The sequence below is a fragment of the Typopeltis vanoorti genome, chromosome 14 (genome assembly GCF_054136105.1).
Source record: "Typopeltis vanoorti isolate ZY-2024b chromosome 14, IOZ_Tvanoo_1.0, whole genome shotgun sequence".
Lineage (NCBI taxonomy): Eukaryota > Metazoa > Arthropoda > Arachnida > Uropygi > Thelyphonidae > Typopeltis > Typopeltis vanoorti.
The window spans coordinates 97435658-97462953 of record NC_143562.1 but is presented as its reverse complement, the minus strand read 5'-3'; the positions used below and the strand labels follow the sequence as shown (position 1 = coordinate 97462953).

Here is a 27296-nt window from a genome sequence, read left to right as displayed (position 1 = left end):
AAAGAGGAAGTTTTCAGAATGACTCAGTCATGGAAGTAACTCGAGTCAAGGGTTTGGCCTTAGTAATGGCATGAGAATGTAACTATGAATAAAGCATCAACTTTATTTGCAGTTACATCCTTATGGTCTTGACCTGACAGATGACTAGACAAGTGGGAGTCTCAAGAAAAACAGTATGAGTACAACAGTAGAATAGATGACTGTAGCAGACTTAAAAATATGCTTGGAAAAATATCTTAGAAACAGGAACTTTAAGGAAGATATATATATATATATATATATATATATATACACACACACACACAGGGGTATATATATACAGTCATATACCCCGAAGTTACGCGGCAGGTGGGACCAACAAAAAGTGCGTAAGTCTAATTCGCATAACTCGAGTATAATTTTGCATACAAACATACAAAATATTAGTTAATTGGGACCAAAGGTTTATAAAAACACCTATATTTTTTAAGAAATATAATCATAATTGTAGTTTTTTGTACATAAAAAAAAGAAAGTTATTTCGATGTCAATGGTTTCATAACATCTAATAGATTCATCTGACGGCATAATGTCTTTTTCTTGTCACACAAAATTTCTTCATAGCAGGCTAATAATTTTTTTATTCCTTACCTTGTGGCTACAATTCATTCCTCGTTAGAATCTATGTCCTCCAAAATCTGTAAACCTTTCTTTTATGATTGTTCTTACTGTGGATTCCTGTAGATCAAACTTCTTTGCTAGCTCACAAATTTTCATTCTTCCTTCAAAATCCTTAATACTGTTGAGTTTTGTTTCCAAAGTCAATGTTTTTCTTTTCTTGCTAGCTGTAGAAGAATCGGACTTGCTTCCTTTGAACGATATTATTATTTTTTATGTGATAAAATTTTTATCAAGAACATAACATTAAACAATTGCAAGGTTTGTAGACTATAAAAATCGTGTATGAATGCAGACCGTGCAACACACGTCAGTGTTTGTTCGCAGTATGTGTGACACTGGCGGATGCGGCTGGCGCCGGAAAGATACGACTGGTGGTGAGGCGTGAAGCAGGATGGGAATACATATATATACGAAACCGCGTAACCCCGGATTCGCGTAAGTTGGGGTAGCGTAAGTCGGGGTATGACTGTATACAGTATATATTAGTGGTACTTGGGAGTTAGTTAAGAAACATTTGAAGATAATAAGGGCTAATTATATATCTAGTATGAGGAGAATAAATAGTTTAAGTGTGAAAGTGAAAGAATATAAGAAAGAACTTGTAGATGATCACACAAAGAGTACTAAAGCATAAGCTTAAAAAGGGAATGATAAGGAAGGTAAAGGTGGCGAAAAATAGCTACTAAAGCCAAAGGAAACCCACAAAGAATTTTTTTTTTTTAGTAGGAGAAGGAATGGTTATCAGGGAATGAACTTTTTGGGTGAAAATCATCAAGAGTGTTTGCAAAAAAGTATATCCAGAGTTAGGAGGATAAATCTGGTAGGTGGTTAGATCAGAAGGGTGATTAGCAGTACAAAGCACAGGCAAAAAGAATGGAGTGTATGGTAAGGAAGACCAAATCTAATTATGAAAGTAATCTAGCTGATGAGGCCGAAGGAAATCCCAGAGAGTTCTTTTGCTTTATTGTGATGAAAGGAAGAATGACTTTAATGAGTTCTGATGGTTGGGAGGTAATATAAGCAAATGAAATAGTTGAGTTACTAAGATCATTTTGCATGAGTCCATTCAGGTATAGACAGTGCCAGATGTAATGTTGACTGATGTTATAAAAGAGGTCAATGAATTGAAGGTGCCTACGATATTGATGAACCTTAATGGTAATACGGCCATGGGATTAGATAAGATATCAGTCCGTATCTTACAAGAATGTGCCAAGTAATTGGCAGCTCTTCTGATCCAACTGTTCAATTTAAGGTTTAGTTCTAGGAAGGTGCTTAAGGAGTGAAAAGAGGACATAATTGCATTACATGAAGAAGGCCACAAGACAGGTAGCAAATTATAGGCCAATCAATTTCTCAGGAATGGTGGTTGAGATATTACAAAAGTTAGTAAAAGACAGAACTAAGGCTGGTCAGACAGAAATATAATCTATAGTGGCAGCATGGTTTTGTGAAGGGTAGGCCTTGTCTCAGTAATTTGCATATTTTTTTATAATAAAGTAACAACTGAGGTAGACAAAGGATATGGTTCCATAGTTGTACTTCCGGACTTCATTTAATAGGATATCACATGGAGCTTTGATACATAAATTAGAGCAAATTGGAGATGAATATGTAGCTAGGGAATGGGACATGAGAGTGTTTAAGAGTAATCTGTCTTGGATCCTGTCACACTTCTTGAACTCATTCACCAATGAAGCATTAGACAGTGAATCTAAGAGAAGGCAGGTGACTAGTGATGTACTGCAGAGGTTAGTACTTGGCCTGCTGTTATTTAATTTGTACATTAGTGATAGAGGAAATGAGTTAAGAAGAAATATTCAGTTGTTTACTGATGATGCAAAGCTTGGAAGAGTGACAATCAATGAAGATGATGCAGAGATATTGTAGGATGATTAAACATCGTTTGGTATACAGGCAAGAGATAGTGACCACCAGTTTAACATGGCTAAGTGGGAAGTCATGCACTCTGTTATACGAGTTTCCAAACAGGTGCAACCATTAAGTTACTTAAATATGAAGAGCTAATAAGCTTCATTTCGGCAATATAAACATTATTTAAATTAAGGAGATATTAAATCCCACATTGTTTTAAAACCGAATAAGAAACTCAAAGATTGGAATCAGAGAGTTTCATGTCGAATATAGTAAACTATAAAGTATTGGCGATCACTAGCGTGAGCTAATGCAAGTGACCCTAGTACGTAGTACAATACCGGACAACTTGTTTATATAAACATGTTTATATCGCCGAAATGAAGCTTATTAGCTCGTTATATTTAAGTAACTTAATGGTTGCACCTGTTTGGAAACTCGTATAGTAGAGTATATAAGTTCTTTTCGCTATACACTTTGATATTAACTGATTCCAATCTTTGAGTTTCTTATTCGGTTTTAAAAAATGTGGGATTTAATATCCCCCTTAATTTAAATAATGCACTCTGTAATAAAGAGACCATGAGCTGTGTACTACACAGATGAAACTGATTTGGGAGTGACGGTGAACAGGAAGTTGAAGTTTAAAGTGCATTATGCAAAGGTAGTCAAAATAGCAAATGAGATAACTTGGTTGTTGATGAATGCACTAAGGCCACATATGGATTACTGTATGCAGGTCTGGTTATCTAGATTCCATGGAGATAAAGAAGTGGTGAAAAGGATTCAGAGACAAATGACCAAGATTGTGGCAGGTCTATGGAATAATCATTTGAGGATCTTTGGGGGTATAAAGGCAATTGATAGGCAAAAAAAAAAAAAGAGATCACATGAAAGAGAGATATAAGAGATTAAAAGAGTTTTATAGGATTGACAATGCAGACTTTTTTTTGTTTCAATACAGAGAAGGAAGGGAGAACGGGTGGGGGGGGGGATCATCCTGGAAATCCTGTAAGAGTGCGTGCAGCAAGGGTATTAGAACTAAAGGTGTGGTTTACCTTTGTGAAAGACTAAATTTTTTGCTTGAAGGATTGTGAATTGGTTGTTAGAAGAGACACCATAAGTGCTTCATTGGTGAATGAGTTCAAGAAGTGTGACAGGTAGTGTGTAAATAATAACTTGTACAGGCCCCCTCTAATGATTCATTTACTCCTCGTAAATGCCCAAGAAAATAATAAGAATATATATATATATATATATATTATTCTTATTATTATATATATAGTATATATATATATACACACACACATATAAATTAGATATATACATGAAATATTGCAAAACTTCAACACATCAGTACCATGCATGGGGACAACAGATTAAGAAGAAAGAAGGAATCACTGACATGTTTCTTAAACATCTGGAGTTTGTAGTCTTGGAGAAAGACAGAGAGGAAGGCTGTTTCGAAGAAAAGAGGTAGATGATGAATAAAAGAGAAGGAAAAATGTTGGTTCAGAGTGGATGTTGACCAGCTGCTTCATATTCCTACAGTTGGAAAAAATGAAGAAATGATGGTGGCCAATTCAGGAAATACTTTCCATGAATATACCTACAGGCAGAAACAGAATGGCTAATGGAGAGAGTGGTTGGAGTGAATCTGCTAGAGAAGAGAAGGGGGGAAGCATCAATTAATTGAATTGCCCTCATCTGGATAGATTCAAGCATTTTTAGTGGGGGTTTTTTGTGCATCACTCCATATGTCTGAGCCATATTCCCAGATTGGGAACATTTAAGATTTATACAGTGCCAGCAGTTGTACAGGTGAGAAGTAATGTTGTGACCAAAAAAGCACATCATTTTTTTTTTAAAGCCGAAGACTATGGTTGAAATGTGCTTATGCCAGGAAAGGCAAGAGGTAATACTGCAGCTCAAGAAGAGAAATCTGATTGTGTTTACAGAACTGAGCATTGTTAAGAGTAAAGGGAAGTGAACCAAGAATTTTCATGCAATAAATACAACAGGACTGTGTTTTTACATCACTGAAGTTCAGAAGGCTATCCTTGTCCCACTGAAGAATAAGGCAGAAGATTATAACACTATAGCCGAACTCACAATTATATGACCATCAGATAAATGAACTTTTAATTAAATATCTCTTTAATGGGTTAGTGTACCAATTGACTTCTGGTGCAGCACCATGCAATTGCATTTTCAGTTATAAAACACTTCAATTATTAGACAGGTAAACTGTTCAACCACTATGGTTGAATAATTGAGGAGTTAGTGTATATCACAAACAATTTTTTCAAGGTTACACTGCAATCATCATTCATTGTGTAGAATTTATGGAGACAAAAACACTCATGTCAGAGCAATTACTTTACATACAATTAAGAAAATAACACCTGACATTTTGACCTCAATGTCAAGGTCATCATCAGGAAAACATACATATGAACAAGACAAAAACTACATAATACTACACAAAATTAACCTAAATATAATTGCTTTTTTAATTGTTTATACTAGCCTGACTACTGGTAAAAAAATAATAATAAATAAAATAAATACTTCTTTTATACATAATAAGTATAATAACATGCAGATGATAAAAAAAAAATTAAATTACAGTAAAAGTACATCAAATGCATTTCTACAGTCCAGTTATCTTAAAGTTTTCTTGTGTAGGAATTCTGCCATCATGTTCTGCATACTATATAGTTTGCAGATGGGTCTTCCAGATTCTTGGAATTATTAATCCATCATTCTTGTTGAGATTAGGATGATGAATCAGCATTCTGTGGTATACTTAGAGTGTATGGTCTGACAGGCCTTATACTATAGTGAAGGAATTTAATGTGGCATTTGTGTTCATCTTTTCTTGTTAGAATTGTGCACCCTCTTTCCCCTATGTAGGTTAAATTGCAGGTGCACTGAATTTTGTACACTCCTGGGTGCACAACATAAGGAAGGGGGAATCTTTGGAGGAGCTGAGTATACTTTTTAATTTTGCAGGAGGTTTGAAAGTTGTCTTAATATTGTATATCTGTAGTGTTCTACCTATTTTTTCTGATATTCCCCTAATGTATGGTATGGCTATGGAATTTTTGTAATTTTTCTTTTGAACTGTTTTTTTTTTATTCATTTATTTATTTTTTTATAAAGGTTGGCTAATGATTTCGTGTTACTTCTTCAGTGTCTGCTCATTGGAGCAAATTGTTGGGTTGTATGTTTGAGGATGGTAATAATCCCTAGTTTTTGTGGGACACACGGTCAACTGGGCAACAGAATAAAAGATCAAATATGCAATTCTCTTCTGTTGATCTATTACCAGGTAAAAATGAGTTAAAAGAATGGTATAAACATAACATTTGAAAAATCTTGCTTATAATTAAGTTTTATGACCTTTTTCTTGACCACTAGTATTAATAAATTAAAGACTTAATTCTGTATGTTAGTCAAGTAAATAATAGTTTAATATCCGACGTTTCACTGACTAATATCTGTCAGCATTTTCAAAGGATACACTAGTAAGCAATAGAAAGTAACAAAAACTAGGAAACTAACCGACAATTCTAAAAATTATATAAAGTTATCACTGTGCTTGATAACAATACGACACATGATACAATACGCGTGTCGCAAGTACAACGTTTTATTTGTTGAGATATTTATTGTAATATTCATGAAAGTTCATTTCTTTTTGGTTAAATGGTCTGATTAGAGTTTTCCATATATCTGGTAGGATTAGGCCTTGATTCTTATTTAAGTTACCTGTTGAATGGGCGACTGTAGCAGCTTCTTTGAATGTTCTACATAGAAGAGAACTACCATTCCAGAACTAAAATAAGAATCAAGGCCTAATCCAACAGATATATGGAAAAGACACACTTGTCTATGACAAGTGTGTCTAGAAAAGAAAGAGAGTTAATGTTCTCAATCTCAATGGTGAGCCTCTGTAGCTCAGTCAGTATAGACAGAGCCCTTTGGTCAGATAGACCTGGGTTTGATTCCCGTCTATGACGTGAACCTTTATCCGGTCTCTTTTGACTAAAGGTGAGTTAGCCTGTCTCATAATGAGGTAGAAGGTTTTTCCACTCAGAAACTCAGGTTTTTTATCCCTCAGAACAGGCAAACCAGCCCCGTGAACACACATGGATCTACAGTCATAAAATACATACTTAATCCCTTATTAGGAGGGCTTAACCCGTCCTAAGGGATGGGGGAGGAAAGCAGGGAACCCCATACAAAATAAATAAATCTCGATGGTGAACTGGATACATTTGTGTTGTTTGTTTAAGTGCTAAGTAACGTATTTAATGTTTGGTGGCTGTGGGGACAAATGCTGAATATAGAGCTTGCTTCTCGAAGTCTTCCATGTAAAGATCAGCCATGGGGGGGGGGGAGTGGTGAGCTCATGGACATATCTTCTTTTTGCAAGTAGAAATTATTTTGCCACACAAATAACCACAGCGAAGTGCATGGGCAAAGAGGGCCATGATATTTACTAATGTGAATATTGTTTGTGATTGTAATAAGAAAAGAAGTTCTTTTACATAAGAGGGAGGAATGACCTACCAATTCTGAGTATAGCTGCTAGTTTCTTGAATAAGTGATAATTGTGGCTGTCGATTCCTCAACTATTGGTTGTAGTGGTGCATTTGTTTTGTGTATTTTTGTCAGGCCATAAATTCTGGGATTGCAGGCATAATGCAATAACAGCTTTTTAATTGTTTCCTCAGGACAAGTGATCACTGATTTGATTAATTCTGTTCTTTTATTTTTGATGTGGTTTTTAGGATTGTAGTTACATTGTAGTACTGAAGTATCTTGATTAATTGGCTAGCCTTTCAAAAACAATGTAGAGAGAGCAATGTGATACTGAACTGCATTAAGCTTAAAAAGAAGTTTACTTCAGCCAAAGCACTTCATATTAATGCCCAGATGGAAGGTCATGTTGAAAGAACAAATCAATGAGGTCTGCAAAAATCTGGCAATTACCCAAAACAACTTGTGTTTTGCGACTAAAATTAGAACGATCTAACTACATAAATCCTGATATTATTATTATTATTATTACGTGACACCTCCAAGGAGTTCAAAGACACATCGAGAGAGGGCATCCCCTCCACAACTCTCCATCTCCACCACTCAAATCCACCAACTACAGTGAACTGCAACTACCATCATCATCTACACCAATGCCATCTACTGACCACCACCACCACTAGTATTTTCATAGGCAATCACAAACCTCCATGCCCACAGCAGGATTTGAACCCACAACCATTTGGCTGGAGAGCAGATATGCTAACCACTCGGCCAACCAGGCTGGGATATTTAGGGTATTCTAAAGAGGATTACAGATGACTCTGCAAAGCATGTTTTATGTAAAAGCAAAGAATAACTAACAGTGGAGTTCCAGTGGCTGAAACAATAGCAAGAAAGGTGCAGCCAATCACAAACCAGTGACATAAGGAGCAGCTAACCAAAACAGGTGAAGTGAAGTGAGGATCAACCAACGGACCATGGCCAAATTATTGACATATCTAGCCATAACCTTAACAACTGAGAATTCTCGCAAAAAAAAAAGGCTTAAACTATCATACCAGTCAACATATTAGACTTCATCTACCACAATGAAAGAGGTCTAAAATTCCTCTCTCCCAATATAGTTGATAAAATATGGATAGAAATATCCAATATACTAAACTACAATAAACAACCAAGTTTCAATTAACCAAAGCAGAAAAATAAACCCTTAAATCACTAAGAAATAACAATGACATCATTATCACCAAAGTGATAACCACATTGATGATAATGATGTCATTGTTATTTATAAAGGTGATGCTATGGTAGTTCTTGAACAGACAGCTTTATCTTGAAAAAATTAACGAATTCATATCCAACCACACTGCATACCAATTAACTACAATCTTACAAATAAAAAAAAACAACTAAATTAATCAAGTTAGTGATCACTTGGCCTGATGAAACAAAAAAGTCATTATTGCATTATACCCATGCTTCCAGAATTTATGGCCTGATAAAAATACAAATAACCCCACAAATGAATATAGATACACTACTATTTTCAGATGATCAAATAGTATTATCTACATCAGAAGATGATTTGCAAAGATCATTAAAATTGTTAAATGATATCTCAAAACAATATAATATGACAATATCTAAAGAAAAAACAAAAATAATGGCATTCAAAGGTGAAAAAAACCCAATAAGAAGTAAAATAGTGATAGATAATAAAATATTAGAACAAGTAAATACTTTCAAATACTTGGGATGTGATTAATCATATGAAGGAAAAAAAGACATAGACACTAAAAGATCAAACTTTGTCAAAGTAAATGGCATAATAAATAATATATTTAAGCCAGCCCTAGTACAAAAACACACTGGAATCAGACTATATAATGTCTTGTCAAAACCAACTCTACTATACAGAAGTGAAACATGGACCATAAAAAGGAAAGATGAAAAACGAACTCAAACAGCAGAAATGAAATTTCTCAGAAAAAAAAAACAGCTGGATATACCAAGTGGGCCCATAAAACAAATGAAGAAATTTTACAATCTCTGAATATAAAACCAATTAATTAATACATAAGGCAGTATAAACAAAAATGGATAGAACATTTAAATCAAGTGGACAACAGCAGACTACCGAAAATATTATACAAATATAAAATAAGTGGGAAAAGAAGAATCGAAAGACCAAGAAAGAGACTGGATTTTAGGCCAGGTGACCTGTTCCAGTCTCATTTCAATGAGACTGGAACAGGTCACCTGGCCTAAAATCCAGGTTAGGAAGAAGAAGATAAAAATACACAAAACAAATGCACCACTATGACCAATAGTTGAAGGACTCGAGAACCCTAATTATCACTTAGCCAAGAAACTAGTGACTACACTCAAGGAGATGGTAGGTCATTTCCTTCTCCTACATAAAAATACACAACACTTCATTAAAAAAAAATTAAAAACACGACACTCAACAAGAAAGATTTATTAGTCAGCTTTGACGTAACTGCCCTTTTCATGAATGTCTCAATCAATGACACGATTCTTCTCATACAGACAAATTTCCACCCAGGATCATGGCCCTCTTTGCCCATGTACTTAGCTGTGAGTATTTTGTGTGGCAAAATAATTTATACCTGCAAAAAAGAAGGTATGCCCATTGGGCTCACTATTTTCCCCTATAGCTAACTTTTATCTGGAAAATTTCAAGCAACAAGCTTTAGATTCAACAAGTCTAAAGTCCAAAATTTGGCTTAGATATATTCATGGTATATTTGCCATTTGGTCTCACAGCCACCCAAACATCAAATACATTCCTAACCCACTTAAACAAACAACACAAACATATCCAATTTATTATTGAGATTAAAAACAATAACTCTCTTCCTTTTCTAGACACACTTGCCACACATTTTCCCTCAAGCTGTCTGTCCTTCAGAGTCTATCATAAACCTACACACATAGGCTAATACATATACAAATATTCATACCACCATCCAACACAAGAACTAGGGCTCATCAGAATCATCCTGAAACACAGAGCCCTAACCATTTGTTCCGATGAGCAGGCATTGAATAAGGAACTTACCCTACTTGGGGAAACATGTTGCCCAATTCCAACAAGAAAAGATGAACACAAATGTTACCTTAAATTCCTTCACTAAGGTAAAACAGACCTGTCAGACTATGCACTCCAAACATGTCACAGAATTAACTGGAAAAGCAATTGTGCTATGGAGGCTAAAAAAATTAGATGGGAGAGAAGGGTGCAGGCACTAGAGGTAAAGATGAATAAGCTAAAGATGCCAAGAAATTATATTCTTGTTAATCCTTCATCATGTGTAAGTAAACAAAGTTTGCAAGTGAAGTATTTTCATGACTAGGCTACTTGCATATACAGGTTAAACATCTTCACATTAATTGCCTTGGTATCCCATAATGCAAAGCTCACATCCTTTTGGGTGTGTATAATGCTATGTATTATGAGAAGGGCCACTACCCAGACCAGTTCTACCTTTATTGAGATCTCATCAGTGGGAGGCAGATCCTATGGAGATACTGAAGCAATTAATGCCAAGTCATTAACCTCTATATACAAATAGCCTAGTCATGAAGATACTTCATGTGCAAACTTTGTTTGCTTACACTTGAATGAAGAATTAATCAAGAATATGATTTCTTGGCATCCTTAATTTAATTTATAACCAACTGAGAAAACTTTCTACTCCATGGTATTTTATCTCTTTAACTGTTTAGAACTGAGAATGATCTTGAAATTTAACCAAAAAGCATAAACAATTCTTTCCAGTGTAAATAATTTCTGTAGTATTTTATCTCATTATATATAGTGTCATCGTGGAAGTTGTAAGGATGTTTAGAGAGTAGTACACCACTTCCCCATAAAAGTGAATGGAATATGTTGCTATAGAGAGTTATGAGTGTAGGGTTAGCAAATAAAAATATTTATAGTGTGGTAGGAAATAATATGCAAGCTGATGAATCATTGGAAAAGACAGTTATTTTGGGGAAGATTGAGAGAATGACAAGATGGACTACAAACAAGTTGAATGTACAACATAAAAGAACTTACCAACTTGAACTTACAATTGTTGAAAGAAAGGATAAGAGGCCAAGTAGGATGGAGAGCCTTTGTTCACAAGATCACCAAAATTTCAAAATGACTGGATGGCATGCACGCACACACACACACAGAGGAAATAAATAGGCCTGTTACAACAAGTCATTCAATTCTAATCCAGCTATGAATAATAAAAATAACAATAATTTGAAGAATTTTAATTTCAAAAAGTCAGGAACTTGCAGAATTGAAATTTAAAATCACATTTATTATTATTATTATTTTTAAACAATTACTAATTTTCAAGTAATTTTATTTAAAGGCATTAAAAGTGGCAGAAATTTTTATGGTATTAACAGTATAGCAATATATTATTATTGCTATTACATGACACCTCCAAGGAGTCCAAAGACTCATTGAGGAAGGGTACCTACTCTACAGCCCCTCTCCGTCTCCACCACTCAATCCACCAAGGCCATCTACTGCCCATCACCACCACTAGTATTTTCACAGACAATCACAAACATCCATGTACACTGCAGACATGGATGTTTATATGGTTATCTGATTGTCTTGGCCAACCAGGCCAGCATCATCATCGTAATATATTTTAGTTACTCGAAATAATTATTCATTAAATTATGAAATAATTATTTATTCTATATTATATACTTACTTGATACAAGCTATTACTTGTGCTTTAGCACAGTCACTTGCCACTCCTCTTGTGGCTTTTACATTTAGAAAAAATCCATTGCTGGGTGGTCCAGAAGGAACATTGTATTTCATTGCAACCTATGAGAATGGTGAATCCCCAGTTATTTTAAACACAGACCAATATTATTCATCTATAATTTGACAGTTGTATAATCAACTAATATATGCTAAATAATTGTTCTCAAGAAATTAACTATGTTACCATCTCTCAATGTTTTGAATTTGATTTAAATCACATGTACTGTACATTATTCATGCTATCTTTTTTTTGGTATTGACTCACAACAATACACAATAACAAAAGAGTATGAATTTATTAAACTGCTGATATTTCATTGGATTTCATACCAACATTTATAGAGAACTAAACTCATACAATACAAAGGCACTACAACTGAATAAATGGAAACAGTTCAGATTATAACAGAAACAAAGAACTATTTATTTCTTCATATATGTCTCTATCTAGGACTGGATATAAAGCAGTGAACAGCAGTTTCTTCTAAGGATTGCTATCTTGTAGTGGTGGAGAGGCTCTTGCATATTCCTATAATCCCAAGAATGATCCCATCAGGTCTTGTGGATTGGTAGTATCATCATAGGCAACAAGGGGAGGTTCCAGACAAAGCACAAGTCAAGAAGATCTCAATAACTGACTGCTAAGAAGCAAATATTCTATATATCAACAGCTGGAATGGCAGAAGATGATGCAACAGTATAGCAATCCCTATCATCTCAGACTCCATGCCAGTGGAGTCTGAGATGCAGTACTTGACATCTCAGAGCCGTCAAGTACTGCATGTCTGTTGCAATGATTCGACATTTCCACGTTAAAAGAAGTCATGTATAAGCTTCTTCCAAATAGGAGCAATCATCGTCTCTGCACAATATCATATCTACCCAAGTCCTCTGGTGATCGGTTCGTGGTGATGGGAAGAGAACTGTAATCTGGAAATTTCTACTTGCAATTCGGTATGGAGATGACAGATGTTTGATTCAGTCATAAAGTTCGAGGAATGAAGCAGCCTACTGTTTCAACAGCTGCATTCCTAACTGAGCAATCCATCTCAGGTTTCACTCTGAAAAGAGTTTCTAATTCCAGATGGGAAGAGTTTGTTACAAAAGGTACTCCAAAAAGTAGTCTAACTCATTACTCCTGCTGGGTAATTGCATTTAGTGGACTATCATTCTGAGGGTCAAACACAAAGCATTTACTTTGCAAGCCAGAATGTCCAAACTCTTATGGATAACCATACCGCTGGCTGATCTGAAAGAGAAACTGCTTTTGTTGCCCTTGACCTGAAAAGATCCAACATCAATATAGCTATCGTGAAGGTTATTTTCTTGATCATAAATTAGTAAATAATAATATTTTTTGGTTTACCGATCAAGTGTTGATCAATTTTATTAACTGAACCAACTAGTTTCGCCACACTTATCTGTTGGCATCTTCAGGGCTTACATAGAGGTTTAAACAATCTCACAATTATGCGTAACTGCAACCTGACAAGAATAACTGTAAAAAACTGACTAGAATAATTACAAATAAAATAGTATCGAACGTGAGTGAAACACGTATCGCGTGTACAAGATCAGCTAGCTGTTGCTGAGGAATTTTCTGTAGTTTGTATTAAAGTTTATTTCTTCCATTTTTTAAGGTTCTGATTAGGGTTTTCCATATCTCTGGGAGTATTAGGCCTTGATTTCTGTTAAGGTTGACAGTAGAACGGGCGACTGTGGCTGCCTCTTTGAAAATTCTTGAATGGTAATCTTCCTCTATGTAAGGGGAACAGCTTTTGTCCCACTCGATAACATGGTTAGTTGTAGAGAAATGAGACAATAGGCCAGAAATGTCCTGTCTGTTGTTCTTGACATAGCCAATGTGCTCCTTTTTCCTGATTTCGAGGCTTCTCGAAGTCTGTCCGATGTAACTAGAGCCACGTGAGAATGGAATATTATAAACTCCAGCATATTTGTAGAAAGGATGGTTGTCTTTTGGAGATCTTAGTAGTTTACTAACAGATTCTATTGGTTTGAATGTTACTCTTATTTTATGTTGTTTGAGGAGATTGGCGAGCTTGTTGGAGATGCCACTTACAAACGGAATTGCAATTGTTTTTATATATTGAATATCTTCTTGTTCTCTTTGTGGTGGTTCAGAGAAAAGGATTTTATTGACTAGTCTTCTTGGATATCCGTTCAAGTACAAATTGTTGGAAATAAATTTTAACTCATCTTGAAGGGTCTTGTTGTCATTGTTATGCGAATCGCTCTTTTCTTTAACATGTGTACAATGCTGAGTTTATGTGAGATGTGGTGGGAGGAGTTGAAATTTAGGTAGCGACCTGTATTGGTCGGTTTTCTGTACACTGATAGATTTATACTGCTGTCAATTTGTTTTTTGATTAAGATGTCTAAAAACGGTAGTTGTTTTTCTCTTTCAAGTTCCAGAGTGAATTTAATAGAATGATGGAAGGCATTGATCTTTATGAGGAAATCATATATGTCATCTTTGTTATTGTTCCATACGATGAAGATATTGTCCACATATCTAAACCCAATTTTAGGTTTAGGAAAAATTTGCGATAAGATTTTGTTTTCTAAGTCTTCCATAAAGAGGTCAGCACATGAATACCTCTCTCTTTACAAACGTTCCTGTAGTAGAGGTCATTGACATCTTAAGTACCTTGTTCCCACAAGATATAACCTCATTGTTTGCTCACTGCCTAAACTCCAACTACTTTTCTTGGAAAAATAAGATCTATCAACAATTAACAGGCTTGGCAATGGGGAGCCCACTCTCACCTTCATGTGCTGACCTCTTTATGGAAGACTTAGAAAACAAAATCTTATCACAAATTTTTCCTACTTAAAATTTGGTTTAGATATGTGGACGATATCTTCATCGTATGGAACAATAACAAAGATGACATATATGATTTCCTCAAAAAGATCAATGCCTTCCATCATTCTATTAAATTCACTCTGGAACTTGAAAGAGAAAAACAACTACCGTTTTTAGACATCTTAATCAAAAAACAAATTGATGGCAGTATAAATCTATCGGTGTACAGAAAACCAACCAATACAGGTCGTGACCTACATTTCAGCTCCCACCACATCTTACATAAACTCAGCATTGTACACATGTTAAAGAAAAGAGCGATTCGCATCACAACGGACAACAAGACCCTTCAAGATGAGTTAAAATTTATTTCCAACAATTTGTACTTGAAAGGATATCCAAGAAGACTAGTCAATAAAATCCTTTTCTCTGAACCACCACAAAGAGAACAAGAAGATATTCAATATATAAAAACGATTGCGATTCCGTTTGTAAGTGGCATCTCCAACAAGCTCGCCAATCTCCTCAAACAACATAAAATAAGAGTAACATTCAAACCAATAGAATCTATTCGTAAACTACTAAGATCTCCAAAAGACAACCATCCTTTCTACAAATATGCTGGAGTTTATAATATTCCATTCTCACGTGGCTCTAGTTACATCGGACAGACTTCGAGAAGCCTCAAAATCAGGAAAAAGGAGCACATTGGCTATGTCAAGAACAACAGACAGGACATTTCTGGCCTATCGTCTCATTTCTCTACAGCTAACCATGTCATCGAGTGGGACAAAAGCTGTTCCCCTTACATAGAGGAAGATTACCATTCAAGAATTTTCAAAGAGGCAGCCACAGTCGCCCATTCTACTGTCAACCTTAACAGAAATCAAGGCCTAATACTCCCAGATATGTATAACCCTAATCAGAACCTTAAAAACAGAAGAAATAAACTTTAATACAAACTACAGAAAGTTACTCAGCAACAGCTAGCTGATCTTGTACACGCGATACGTGTTTCACTCACGTTCGAAACTATTTTATTTGTAATTATTCTAGTCAGTTTTTTACAGTTATTCTTGTCAGGTTGCAGTTACGCATAATTGTGAGATTGTTTAAACCTCTATGTAAGCCCTGAAGATGCCAACAGATAAGTGTGGCAAAACTAGTTGGTTCAGTTAATAAAATTGATCAACACTTGATCGGTAAACCAAAAAATATTATTATTTATCAATATAGCTACTCTTTCAGAAATTTAAAATGCTGGAGATGGACAGCTAAAAGAGCACACAGGTAATATACCTTTTTTTTAAAAAAAAGAGAATGCAGAAGAAAAACAGATTCACAGGGTTGGTTTTGTCATTAAAAATGAATTTGTTAGTGATTTGATCTATGTGAAGTACCAATTGGAATTAATTAGCATCTCATGACCTTATACCTCAAAGACAAAACATGAAAACACAAGGATAATAATAAATACTATTAAACTTTAATGGTGAGACCTGAAAATTACAGATCATCATCATCATCAGTAGCATATAGGCTAGTAAAATACAGAGCAGAACAGTGAACAGTGGATTATAAGAAAGTGAGTGTCGCATATGGTAAACAGAATAATGCAAGTGGTTAACAGTATTGTATTAGATTATTATTATCATTATTCAGCCCTCCATGGAGTCAAAAGACTCATTGTGGGAGGTCCTTTCTAAGAAACACAAGTCTATCAAGACTCATCCAGGGAGGTCCCTCCTAGGAAACACAAAGTCCATCATACTACTCCTTAAATGAATTGACCGTTGTCGCTCTCACCACTCCATCAGGCAATGCATTCCATGGTTCAACCACCCGCCATGCAAAGAAACCACTTCTAACCCTCTTTCTCACAGTTTCCTTTTGTAACTTCCAGGGATGGCCCTTGTCATGACTCCTTCCTGCTGTTCAGCCAAGCGAAAGAACTCCCCAGTGTCAACCCTATAACCACCTCTCAAGTTGAGAGGTGGTTATAGGGTTGACACTGGGGAGTGATATGATTGAGAGTTTAAAAGTCTCAATCATATCACCTCTCCTTCTGCTATCCACCAAACTCTGCAGTCCACACTCCCTCAGCCAATCCTCATAACTAAAATTGTACAGTCCTGAAACCATCCTTGTTATCCACCTTTGTACCCTTTCCATAGTTAATATATCCCCTTCAAATCCTGGGGACCAGATCTGAGAACAATAGTCTAAGTGTGGTCTGATCAGAGTCTTATACAACAGAATGATGTCCTCATTATTGTAGCAATCCTCTGTGTTACCTTCACTACCTTTGCAATATGTCCCCTAAATTTCAGGTTTCTATCAATCATCAACCCCAGATCTCTTGTCTCCAATACTTCCTCCAGTTTAACTCCTCCCATAGAGTATGCACCATCCCATCAATGTGTCTCAAACCTCAAGACCTTACATTTTGCTGCATTAAACTGACCCCCATTCATTTGTCCATCTGTCTAGCTTATTCAAATCCTCTTGCAGGACTAACCATCTGCACTATTACTAATAACCCTTCCCAGCTTCGCATAATCAACAAATAACTGAATATCCCTTGCAATCCACTGACAATGTCACTGATATAAAGGTTAAACAATACATGTCCCAGTACTGAGCCCTGTGGAACCCCACTTGTAACCTTCTGCCTCTTTGATATTGCTCCACCATACACAACTCTCTGATACCTATCGGATAGTCAATCCTGAATCCAGTTGACCAATCTGACATCCAGACCCATGTGCTGCAACTTGAATATCAGCTTATCATGTGGCACCCTGTCAAATGCCTTTGTTAAGTCTAAGAAAATTGCAGTATATGCCTTGCCCTCATCTAATGCTCTTGTAACTTTATTATAAAAGGCTAGCATATTGCTAAAACAAGAGCACCCCTTCACAAATCCATGTTGACTCACAGATAACATTACCCTCATTTCCCCAATGCTGTATACGGTCCCTTACTACTTTCTCCAGGATCTTACTAACTACTGATGAAGTGTCTAATTATAGGCCAGTCTGCTACTGCCCTTATGCAATGGCACTATCTTACCTTCCTTCCATTTCATGGGCACCTTTCTCTCCGCCAGACTTTCATTGAAAAGCCAGGTCAAAGGCACTGTCGGTTCCCTAGCACATTCTCTCAAAACTCGTGGTGAAATACCATTCAGTCTCACAGCTTTACTGACATCCAGAGTACTCAGTATTTGCAACACATTCTTCTCCTGCATCTCTAAACCTCGAACCTGCCGTATCCCTCTAGTATTCAAATTGAATCCTCCAGGATGAAATACAGTACACCAATAAAGTGTTCATTGAACAATTCCATTATGTCCTCTGCATCAATCACTCTATTCCCATTTTTATTTTATCCCACAATGTCATTCTTCCACAGTCATTTCTCCTCCTACTGGCCACATAGCTAAAAAATTCCCTAGGATCTTCCTTGGATCTAAGGGCCAAATCTTTTCTCATATTCCAGTTTCGCCTTCCTTACCATACTAGTCACTCTCCTGGCCTGTGTCTTATATTCTTCATGCATCTTCTCTTTACCTGTCTCCTTATATCTCTTCCATAGCCTCTTTTTTGCATGCAGTTCCTGTTTAATATTGTTTGTCATCCACTTTACTCCAAATTGTGTCCTCTTCTTCACTCATGGAATGTATTATTTATGCATCAGAATAAACAAATGAAAAAAAATTAATTAAAAAATTATTGATACCAGATCAGAATAAGACTTTCCCATATCTTCGGTAAGGCAGGGTAGTTATTACAATTCAAGTTTGGACAATAAAGCAGTCCTTCAGTGCTCTTTTTAAAGAAACATTCAAACTTGTGGTGGTACCAATGAAGTAAGCAGGTATCAGATCAGTAGATACTATGGTTAGTATTAGGGTTTCCGGGCAGGAAGGAATTCCTGCCCATTCTCAGGAATTTTTTTCATTTTCCCGTTCCCGAATCCCGAGAAAATTTGGTCAGGAAATCGGGAAAATTTTTAATAAATTATTTTTTATCAAATCATAAAAATCATATTTTATTATTTTTTTATAGATTGCCATCAGAATGAGTAAAGAGTATAAAGAATGTCGGGAATATTTTAGAAAAGATAAAGATAACGAATCAGCTCATTGCCAGATATGCTCCAAAACTTTGCAATGCGAAGCATCATCAACCAGAGGTCTACATAGGCACCTAGTATATGTTCAACGAATGAAAAGAAAAAAACAGTCTGAATTGAATAATGATGAGCCAATGCCGTCATCTTCTAAGAGACAGATGACAATTTTACATTATATCAAGGGACTGGATTTAGAAGAAACCGTAAGCAAATTAGCAGCCTTGGATGGGATATCAGTCAACAGCATCACAAAAAGTGAGTTTATTACAGAAAGTTTCACAAGCAAAGGAATGCAGTTGCCAAGAAGTCCATCTTCAACTATGACACTAATACATAATTATTGTACATCCAGAAATTGGAAGTATTCAAATGTGATAATAAAAAACTGAGTATTTCAATAGACGAGTGGATCAGTTGCAAGAATCGCAGATACATGAATGTTCACGTATACTGCAATGAGACCTCTATGAATCTTGGTTTAATAAGAATACATGGGAACTGTCCTGTGGAAAAAGTGTTATCCTTGCTTCAGGAAAGATTAGAAAACTTTCAGTTAAAACTTGAAAGTGATGCAGTTGCAATTACAAGTGATGGTGCAGTTGTTATGGAAAAATTCGGAAAATTATCACCGACTATTCAACAGTACTGCTACAACCATGCCCTACATCTAGCTGTAACAGAAGTATTTTATGTTAAAAAGTTGAAAGGTGACTTGTAGCAGTGATAGTGAATTCAATACAGATTCTGAATATGATAAAGATGATAACAGTGATTCTGAGTGAGATGGTGTGGCCCGAGCTGATCAGTATGATTTGCGAGATGATCTATCTTCAGCAGTTAGCAGCGTATGAAGAATTATGAAAATATTTAAATATTCTCCAGTAAAAAATTCTCTTTTGCAGCAAGAAATAACCAAGAGTGAAAAGAGGGAACTAGAAGTCATTTTGGACTGTAAAACACACTGGAGAGAATGATAGAAAGATTTTTAAAGATTGTAAATCTGATTAAGACTGTTTTACGACAGCTGAAACTCAATCATTTATGGAAAGAAGAGTATTATGAAATATTGAGAGGTATGTTGAATTGCTTACTACCTGTAAGATTAGCAGTTGAAGCCTTAAGCAATAGAGAAGCTAATATTCTCACAAGTGAAGGAATTTTTTTAAGTTCCTGTTCAGTAATTTAGTAAAACAGAATTCTCCAATGAGCCAAATGCTTTTAAAGGAAATAAAATTTGAATTGGTTAAACATAGAAATAGAGATCTTGTGTCTCTCACAAAGTACTTGAGCAATGTTAGTTGTTTATGTGAGATGGAAGAGGATGAATGTTTTGCCTTGTCAATTAAGAATGAAATTGCACAATTGGCGAAGTCATTAAAGGAAAGACTTTTTAAAGGAACATTTACAGCAAAAGAAGTTAAAATAAAAGAAATAAAGGATGTCCTTACAGAGTTCTGATATTAAATCAGAATTTGATCTGAAGAGTGAATTGACTAAAGCAATATCCATTTCGACATCAAAGCCTAGCCCTATGCATGCAGACAAAATATTTGCTTCTCTAAGGAAGGAAATGAACTTATATGAAGCAATGCATTCTCTCACTCCCAACTTGAAGATGCTTTTAGACACACTCTTAACAATTTGACCAACGTCTACAGAAAATGAAAGAAATTTTTCCACATCAAGTATATTTGTCAAATATTTGTCAAAGCAAAGATCATGATTGTCTGATCGGGCAATTGATGCACTATGTTTCTTAAAGTTTCATTTTAAAAATGACAAAAACTATTTCAAGTATTTTTTAATTTTCAAGCGAATAATATTTGCATTTGTTTTCTATTAATGTTTAATTTAATAAATAAAATATTTAAATGAGATTGGGAATGTTAATACATTGTGTGATATATGTAAAAACTCACTGTATACTATAAGGTTTGGTTAAATAAAATTTGCATTAATTACATTGTTTATATTTTGAGAAAACCTGAAATATAACAGAAACCTAGCCAAAATGATACCATAGTGACCTCTGTTTAGCGCTCAGGGCAAGAGATGCACTAGTCATGAAATTCCGGTCGACCTCCATTTAGGAAATTTCATTTACTCATTTTTTGCTTCAACCTTTTACATATAGGAGTGTCTCGAAACCTCTGAAAGACTGTGCCGGGGCCACGAACCCCAGTTGCCCCACCTTCTCTACGGCTTTTCTGTTTATTAACATTTACTGTTATAGCCATTATTACAGATGATCAACGGAAATTAAATAAAAAAGATTATTTCAGGAATTCTCAAGAATTCTCGGGAAATACGATTTCCCATTCTCGATTCCCGAAGGTTCCAAAATGTCGGGAATTTGGAAACACTAGTTGGTATCAATTCCATGTTTTGCCAAGCCAAATTTCTTGTTAACAATTTAAGATTGGTGTTCTTGTACTCTTTTTTCCACAGAATGTCCAGCTTCTCCGAAGTAGGTTAGGACAGTCACGAGGAACTTGGTACATTCCAGGTAGTGAAAGAGGAGATTACAGATTCTTGAGATTGGTTTTCAGAGATGCCAGAAATGTTTGAGCTTGGAACTTCCATGATGTTTCACTGTTGTTTGAAGTAGGCTTATAGAAATCAAAGACACATTGTATAGTTTGTTCTGAAAAGCTAATCTGTTGCATCCTGCAATTGATGTCCAAAATTCTTGCCCTAGCTGTTGTGGTTTTGATCATACAATATAAGCATGATGTAAAAGACTTTTTGATGATTCCAATTTTTTTTGAGAAAGATGGTGGATAGGTTGTTTTTGTAATGTATGTAGCATTCAGTGAATTTGTGATGAATGGACATGGTTAATTCACCTGAAGGGGAGCAGAAGGGTAAAATATCCAGTACAGCTAGTTTTTCTCTTCTATTTCAATGATGAAGCTTATCCAGGAGTGTAGATTGTTTATTTCCACTTGAAAGGCTGGTAAGATATCTTCTTTGTGGAGCCAGATGGAAAAATGCCATGAATGCAACATAATCAAAATGAAGGTTGGAGTGATATGGATGAAAAAAAGATTTCTTCTAGGTGCTCTAGATAAGATTGGTGTTTCTGGGAGATGGAGAGAGTGACTTGCCACTGCAGTCCCCCTTCAACCTGTATGTAAATTCTGTTTTGACAAATATAATAGCCTGAGTGGATAACAAAGTGCACAATTTGACTTTGTCTGCAGGAAAGGTTTGTGGGAGCAGATGAAGGCAATCTTTTTTATTTATTTATTTTTATTTTATTAAATAAGCTATCTGCTGTTAACCACTTCTATTGTTCCAGTTACATTGCCGCATGGTTCTCATTGTCTTAAATAATCCACTATTTGCAACCTGCATTTCATTAGCCTACATACCACTCATGATGAGCTGTAATTTTCAAGTAGAAATATTTGGCTATTAAAGTTTAATACTATTCATCATTATCCTTGTGTTTTCATGTTATTTTGTCATATGGTTAAGGCACAAGTATCCTTAAAAAATCACTTACATCTTAAGTCACGTTACCCAAGAACACAAGATAATCAGCACCTGTGTTCCAACCCTGGTTATTAATGATGATGATTTAAATGTACCAAACTTGACACTATCTTGAATAACATTCCAAGATACAACTAAGTTGATTCTTCTTGGTGAATTATTCAATACCAGAGATAAGTATGACTCAAATATTCTTGCAGAAAAATATTAGGAAAAAACAATGTTGGAAAATTAAGCTCAAATGTATTTTCTCTATTGATGAAGTGTGCTGAGCAATAATGTCAACACAAATACAAATAATGAATTCAAAATATCAAGGAAACACCCTGGCTCAGATCCCTGTTTCTTGATTGCCATGTGCTTGTGATTATAATTATGTCCTTCTCACAAGAGCCATGACCAGTGCTGGTGGTTGTTGGACTGATCATCATCTTATTTGCTCTATTATGGCCCATCAAGTCGAAACCACAGACAGAGGCTTAATGTTTATGCTCCAAATGATTCTACAAAGTGTAATCAATTTCAACAATGTGTTAACAACAAACTGCACAGTGAGAATCCCAGGAGTATTGTACAGCACTAGGTGGCAATTTATGTTAGGGCAAAGAAATAATTGCCAGTTTAATAAAAATTAAAGGTATGATGAAAATGACAGGAACTTCCAGTTTCTGAATGACAACAAACGAAGCTTTTCATGTGTAAAAGAATGATGCCAGTAAAAAAAAAAGGCACATCATAAAATACAAGCAGAGATACAAAAAATAATGCAACTTCTGAAAAATCAGTAATAGTTGTGGTGGCAATAATCTAGGTAATGCAGTGAAGTGAGACTCTTCATAATAGTGCTTTATGGTATAAAGAATACCAAAAGAACAAAATAAATAATAAATATATTGAATTGCTAATATTCCACTAGATTTCAAACTAGCATCTTCAAAGGGAAACTGACAATTATGGCATGACACAGTGAAATCAGATTGTTGCAGAAACAAAAGAGTTAATGTCATATCAAGGCATCCTATAGGATAGGATAAAAAATGAAGTTATTCAGAAAATCAGCCATGGGTGATCTGAGAATGACTGTCTCCCAGATCATAAGCAAATTAATGCAGTCTTACTTAATAAGATTAGGGGTGCATTGTATAGCTGATGCTGATTCTAAAAATAGTCTTTCAGACCTACGGCAATTACTATGCAGCACAGTTGTCTCCTTTCATTCAATTCTGTGTAATTCTTGATTTGCCATACAGATGACTGAAAATGTAGTTTTTGTGTTCAATCAGATCTATTGGTCTCTCCAAAGTAGTTAGCATGCACAAGGAACCTTATACACTCCAGGATGTACAAGAAGGTGAAGGTGATCCTTTGAAGAGTGGATGAAGACCACTAGCTGGGTGTTTTGAAAGTGGCACGAAGATTTTATTTATGAAAGACTGTCTATATTTTGAAATTTAACCCAGATATAGGGAATGGGAATAGCTTTGTTGTAATATTGGGTGTCAAGTGTGAGAGAGATGGAAACTGCAATATTTTGGGCTTCATATAGGTTGGCCATCAGTTAAAAAGTACCACAAAGATGACAGAGTTCTCTGGCAAACAGCTATATCATTAGAACAAATGATTTCTTTTTATGTGTGTTTTGAGGATGCCATACTTTGGAATGGATGATAGTGCATGTCCATACAATTCTTCAATCCATTCAATTCAATTCAATTCACAATTCATCATGCGAAAATTGAAATAATATTGTAATGCTACGCATATATGAAAAACAAAGGGAAAACAAGAAATATTTTAGGAAATATAGTTTCTTTCTTTATTTCTGTATTATTTAATTAGATTTTATTTAGCCTTTTTATATTTTTATTCCATAAAAAGTGAAATTAATATTTTGTATTTTACTGATCTGTGAGTTCCCTAATTTCTGTTTATTTCTTAAAATGTTTTTTTTTTTTTTTTTTTTAACTTAGAACACTATAGGCTCTTTAGATAGGATATTATTTTTTTTATAAAACTGATTGTGTAGTTAGGGAGTAAGGGCACCAGATTTAAGAATTTTATTTATTTTTTTTTATTTTTGTAACCTTTTACTATTTTTATGTGCACTTAAGACACACATCTAGATGAGTTTTTTTTTTTTTTTTTTTTTTTTTACTGAACTAATTCAGAAGATAAAGTGCTTTCAATTATAGGATACCTATATTTTGTATGTATTTTGGGTAAAATTACCAGAATACATGGGACTCCACTTTTCCTGCATTGTAAAGAGATTCTGAAAGCTATTATTGTTTTACAGAGCTAGTTTAAGACTATATATGTCCATCTGAGTAATTATATTAAAGAAAACGGCAGTATAATTGCATAAATCTTTTCATGATGTAAATCAGTCTAAGGCAAAATTCCCATTGTGGCTGAAATACTAATATTTTATGAAACAAAGAAATTTTAAAACTGTTATTTTATAATATTTGTCTTCTTAACAGAAAAAAAAATGCATAGGTACATGTTCTCAAAGTGAAATACATAGTCAATTAATTCTCTTGTGAACAATTCAAAAATAAACTGTAATTAGAAATATCTTTAGTTGGAATTGTTGGCTAAATAGTTGGCCTGGTTGGCTAAGTGGTAAATGTACCCACTCTCCAAGCACATAATTAATTCTCATAAGAGAATTAACTATGTTTTTCACTTTGGACACACATATACCCCCCCCCCCCCCGTCAAGAAGACAAATATTATCAAATATCAATTGTAAAATTTCTTCATTTCATAAAACACTAGTATTTCAGCTGCAGGTGGGAATTTTGTCATAAGATGATTTACATCATGAAAGGATTTAGTAATTTTACCATGATTTTCTTTACTATAATTACTCAGCAGTGCACATGTAGCCTTAAACTAGCTCGGTAAAACAACAATAGCCTTAAAATCTCTTTACTATGCGGGAAAAGTGGAGTCAATTTTAACCACCCAATCCCAGTATGTAAAAAATTAATATTCTATCTACAGAGCCTATAGTGTTCTAAGTAAAAAAAAAAATAATATTTTAAGAAATAAATAGAAATTAGAGAACACAGATCATTAAACTATAAAACATTAATTTCACTTTATACTGAGTACTAAAAATATTATAAAAAAGGTTCTTTCTAAATAATACAGAAAGAAACTATTTCCAAATATTACTGGTTTTGCATTTCTTTTTCATAGATTTCTTTGTTTCATAAAATATTAGTATTTCAGCCACATTCATTACAATATTATTTCAATTTTCTTGCAAAATATTTTCCAGTGAAGAAGTTTTCATGTGATGCCAAGCTGGGGAGAGCAATGCAGAGTGAAGCAGATGTTATGGCCTTACAAGAGGACTTGAACTGGTTGCATGAATGGGCAGGAAAGTGGAACTATCAGTTCAATGTTGCAAGTGTAAGGTTTGAGATTTGGGATGCAAAGTATACACTTAATGGGAAAATTTTAAGGGAAGAAGTAGATGAGATGAGAGATCTACGTGTGATGGAGGACAAGGACCTGAAATTCAGGGGCCACATTGCACAAGTTGTGAAGACATCACATCAGATAATTGCAAAGATACGGAGGACTCTGACATGAAGAAATAGAGAGGCTATAATGCCATTGTTTAAGGCCTTGATCAGGCCTCATATGGATTATTGTGCAAAGATTTGATTGCCGGGTTTTTTTGGTGACCAGGGTATGTTGAAAAGGGTCCAGAGAAGATTAACAAAGGTGGTCAGTGGTCTTCGAAATGTGGAGTATGAGGACAGATTGAGAGAATATAAGTTGCAAAGCTTCATGAATAGGAGGAAGAGGGAGGGGAATATGATTGAGACATATAAGCTAGTCAGGGGTTGTTATCGGGTCGACATGGAAGAGATTTTTCATAGACTGGGGGGGGGGGGGGGGTAGAACAAGAGGCCATTGCTGGAAACTGTATAAGGAGGGTGTGAACAGAGGGGTAGGTTCTTTGCATGGAGAATGGTTGGTGAGTGGAATGCATTGCCTGAGTGTGTTGTGGATGTAGACACATTAAATCAGTTTAAAGCACGGTTGAATGAACATTGTGTGCAACAGCTTGTGCCCCCCCCACAATGAGTCTCTGACTCCATGGAAGTCAAATGTTAATAATAATAATAATGAATTTTCTGATGAAGAATTTTCCAGCGATGAATTGTTGGCAAAGAATTTTCCATGAACCATGGCAATATGACTGGAAGAGACTGGAAAGTACTCACTTATATGAGTACCTTTCATCATGTATGTGCTTTGTATAAACAGTAAAGGATAATAAACAATTGTCATTAACAATGCCTCATTATCTTTTTTCTTTTTATAGGAAACCTACACACACATAATGAGAGGTATTTATGTAAGCAGCCATACAACCTCCCATCATAACAGTATGGTATCTCAAAACACTTGGGATATATTCAGGGCTGAATATATATAAAAGATATTCAGGGCTGTTTGTTCTAATGACACAGCTCTTGCCACAGAACTCGGTTATCTTTTTAACACTTTTTTTTAGCCAATGGCCACAATCCCTAAGCATGCAGTCTTTTGCCTATAAAATAGGCAAAATACTGCATGCTTTCCTATCCTTCTCACACTGACATACAGATCACAACAAAATTATTCTCATTTTGTATATTGGGGCACATCTGAAAAGAGAGCTAGTTTGTCAGAAATATAATTTCCATGCTAAGGATCAGCTTCATCCTCTTGCACATACTGTAGTGTATAAAGTTCCTTATGCCTGCAGTTTAGCTTATTTTGTGCAGACCAGTACATCTGTTAACTTCTGGCTCAAGAACATTAAAACTACATTTGCAATCATCTGTATGAGAAGTCATGATTGGTAGACTATGCGCTATATAATTCATACAAGATTAAATGGAAGAAAACAACCATGATGCAGAAAAATTGCCA

The 27296-nt window shown here is 35.1% G+C and overlaps 1 protein-coding gene across 1 annotated transcript in view; it reads right to left on the bottom strand.

Moving 5' to 3' along the window:
- The window catches only part of LOC150099792 (alpha-2-macroglobulin-P-like), a 524250-nt gene that overhangs the window by 57208 nt on the left and 439746 nt on the right, over positions 1-27296 (bottom strand). Inside the window, exon 28 of the mRNA XM_090403491.1 lies at positions 11835-11953. Within this exon, the coding sequence (XP_090259617.1) occupies positions 11835-11953 (119 nt within the window). The remainder of the gene's footprint in view (positions 1-11834; positions 11954-27296) is intronic.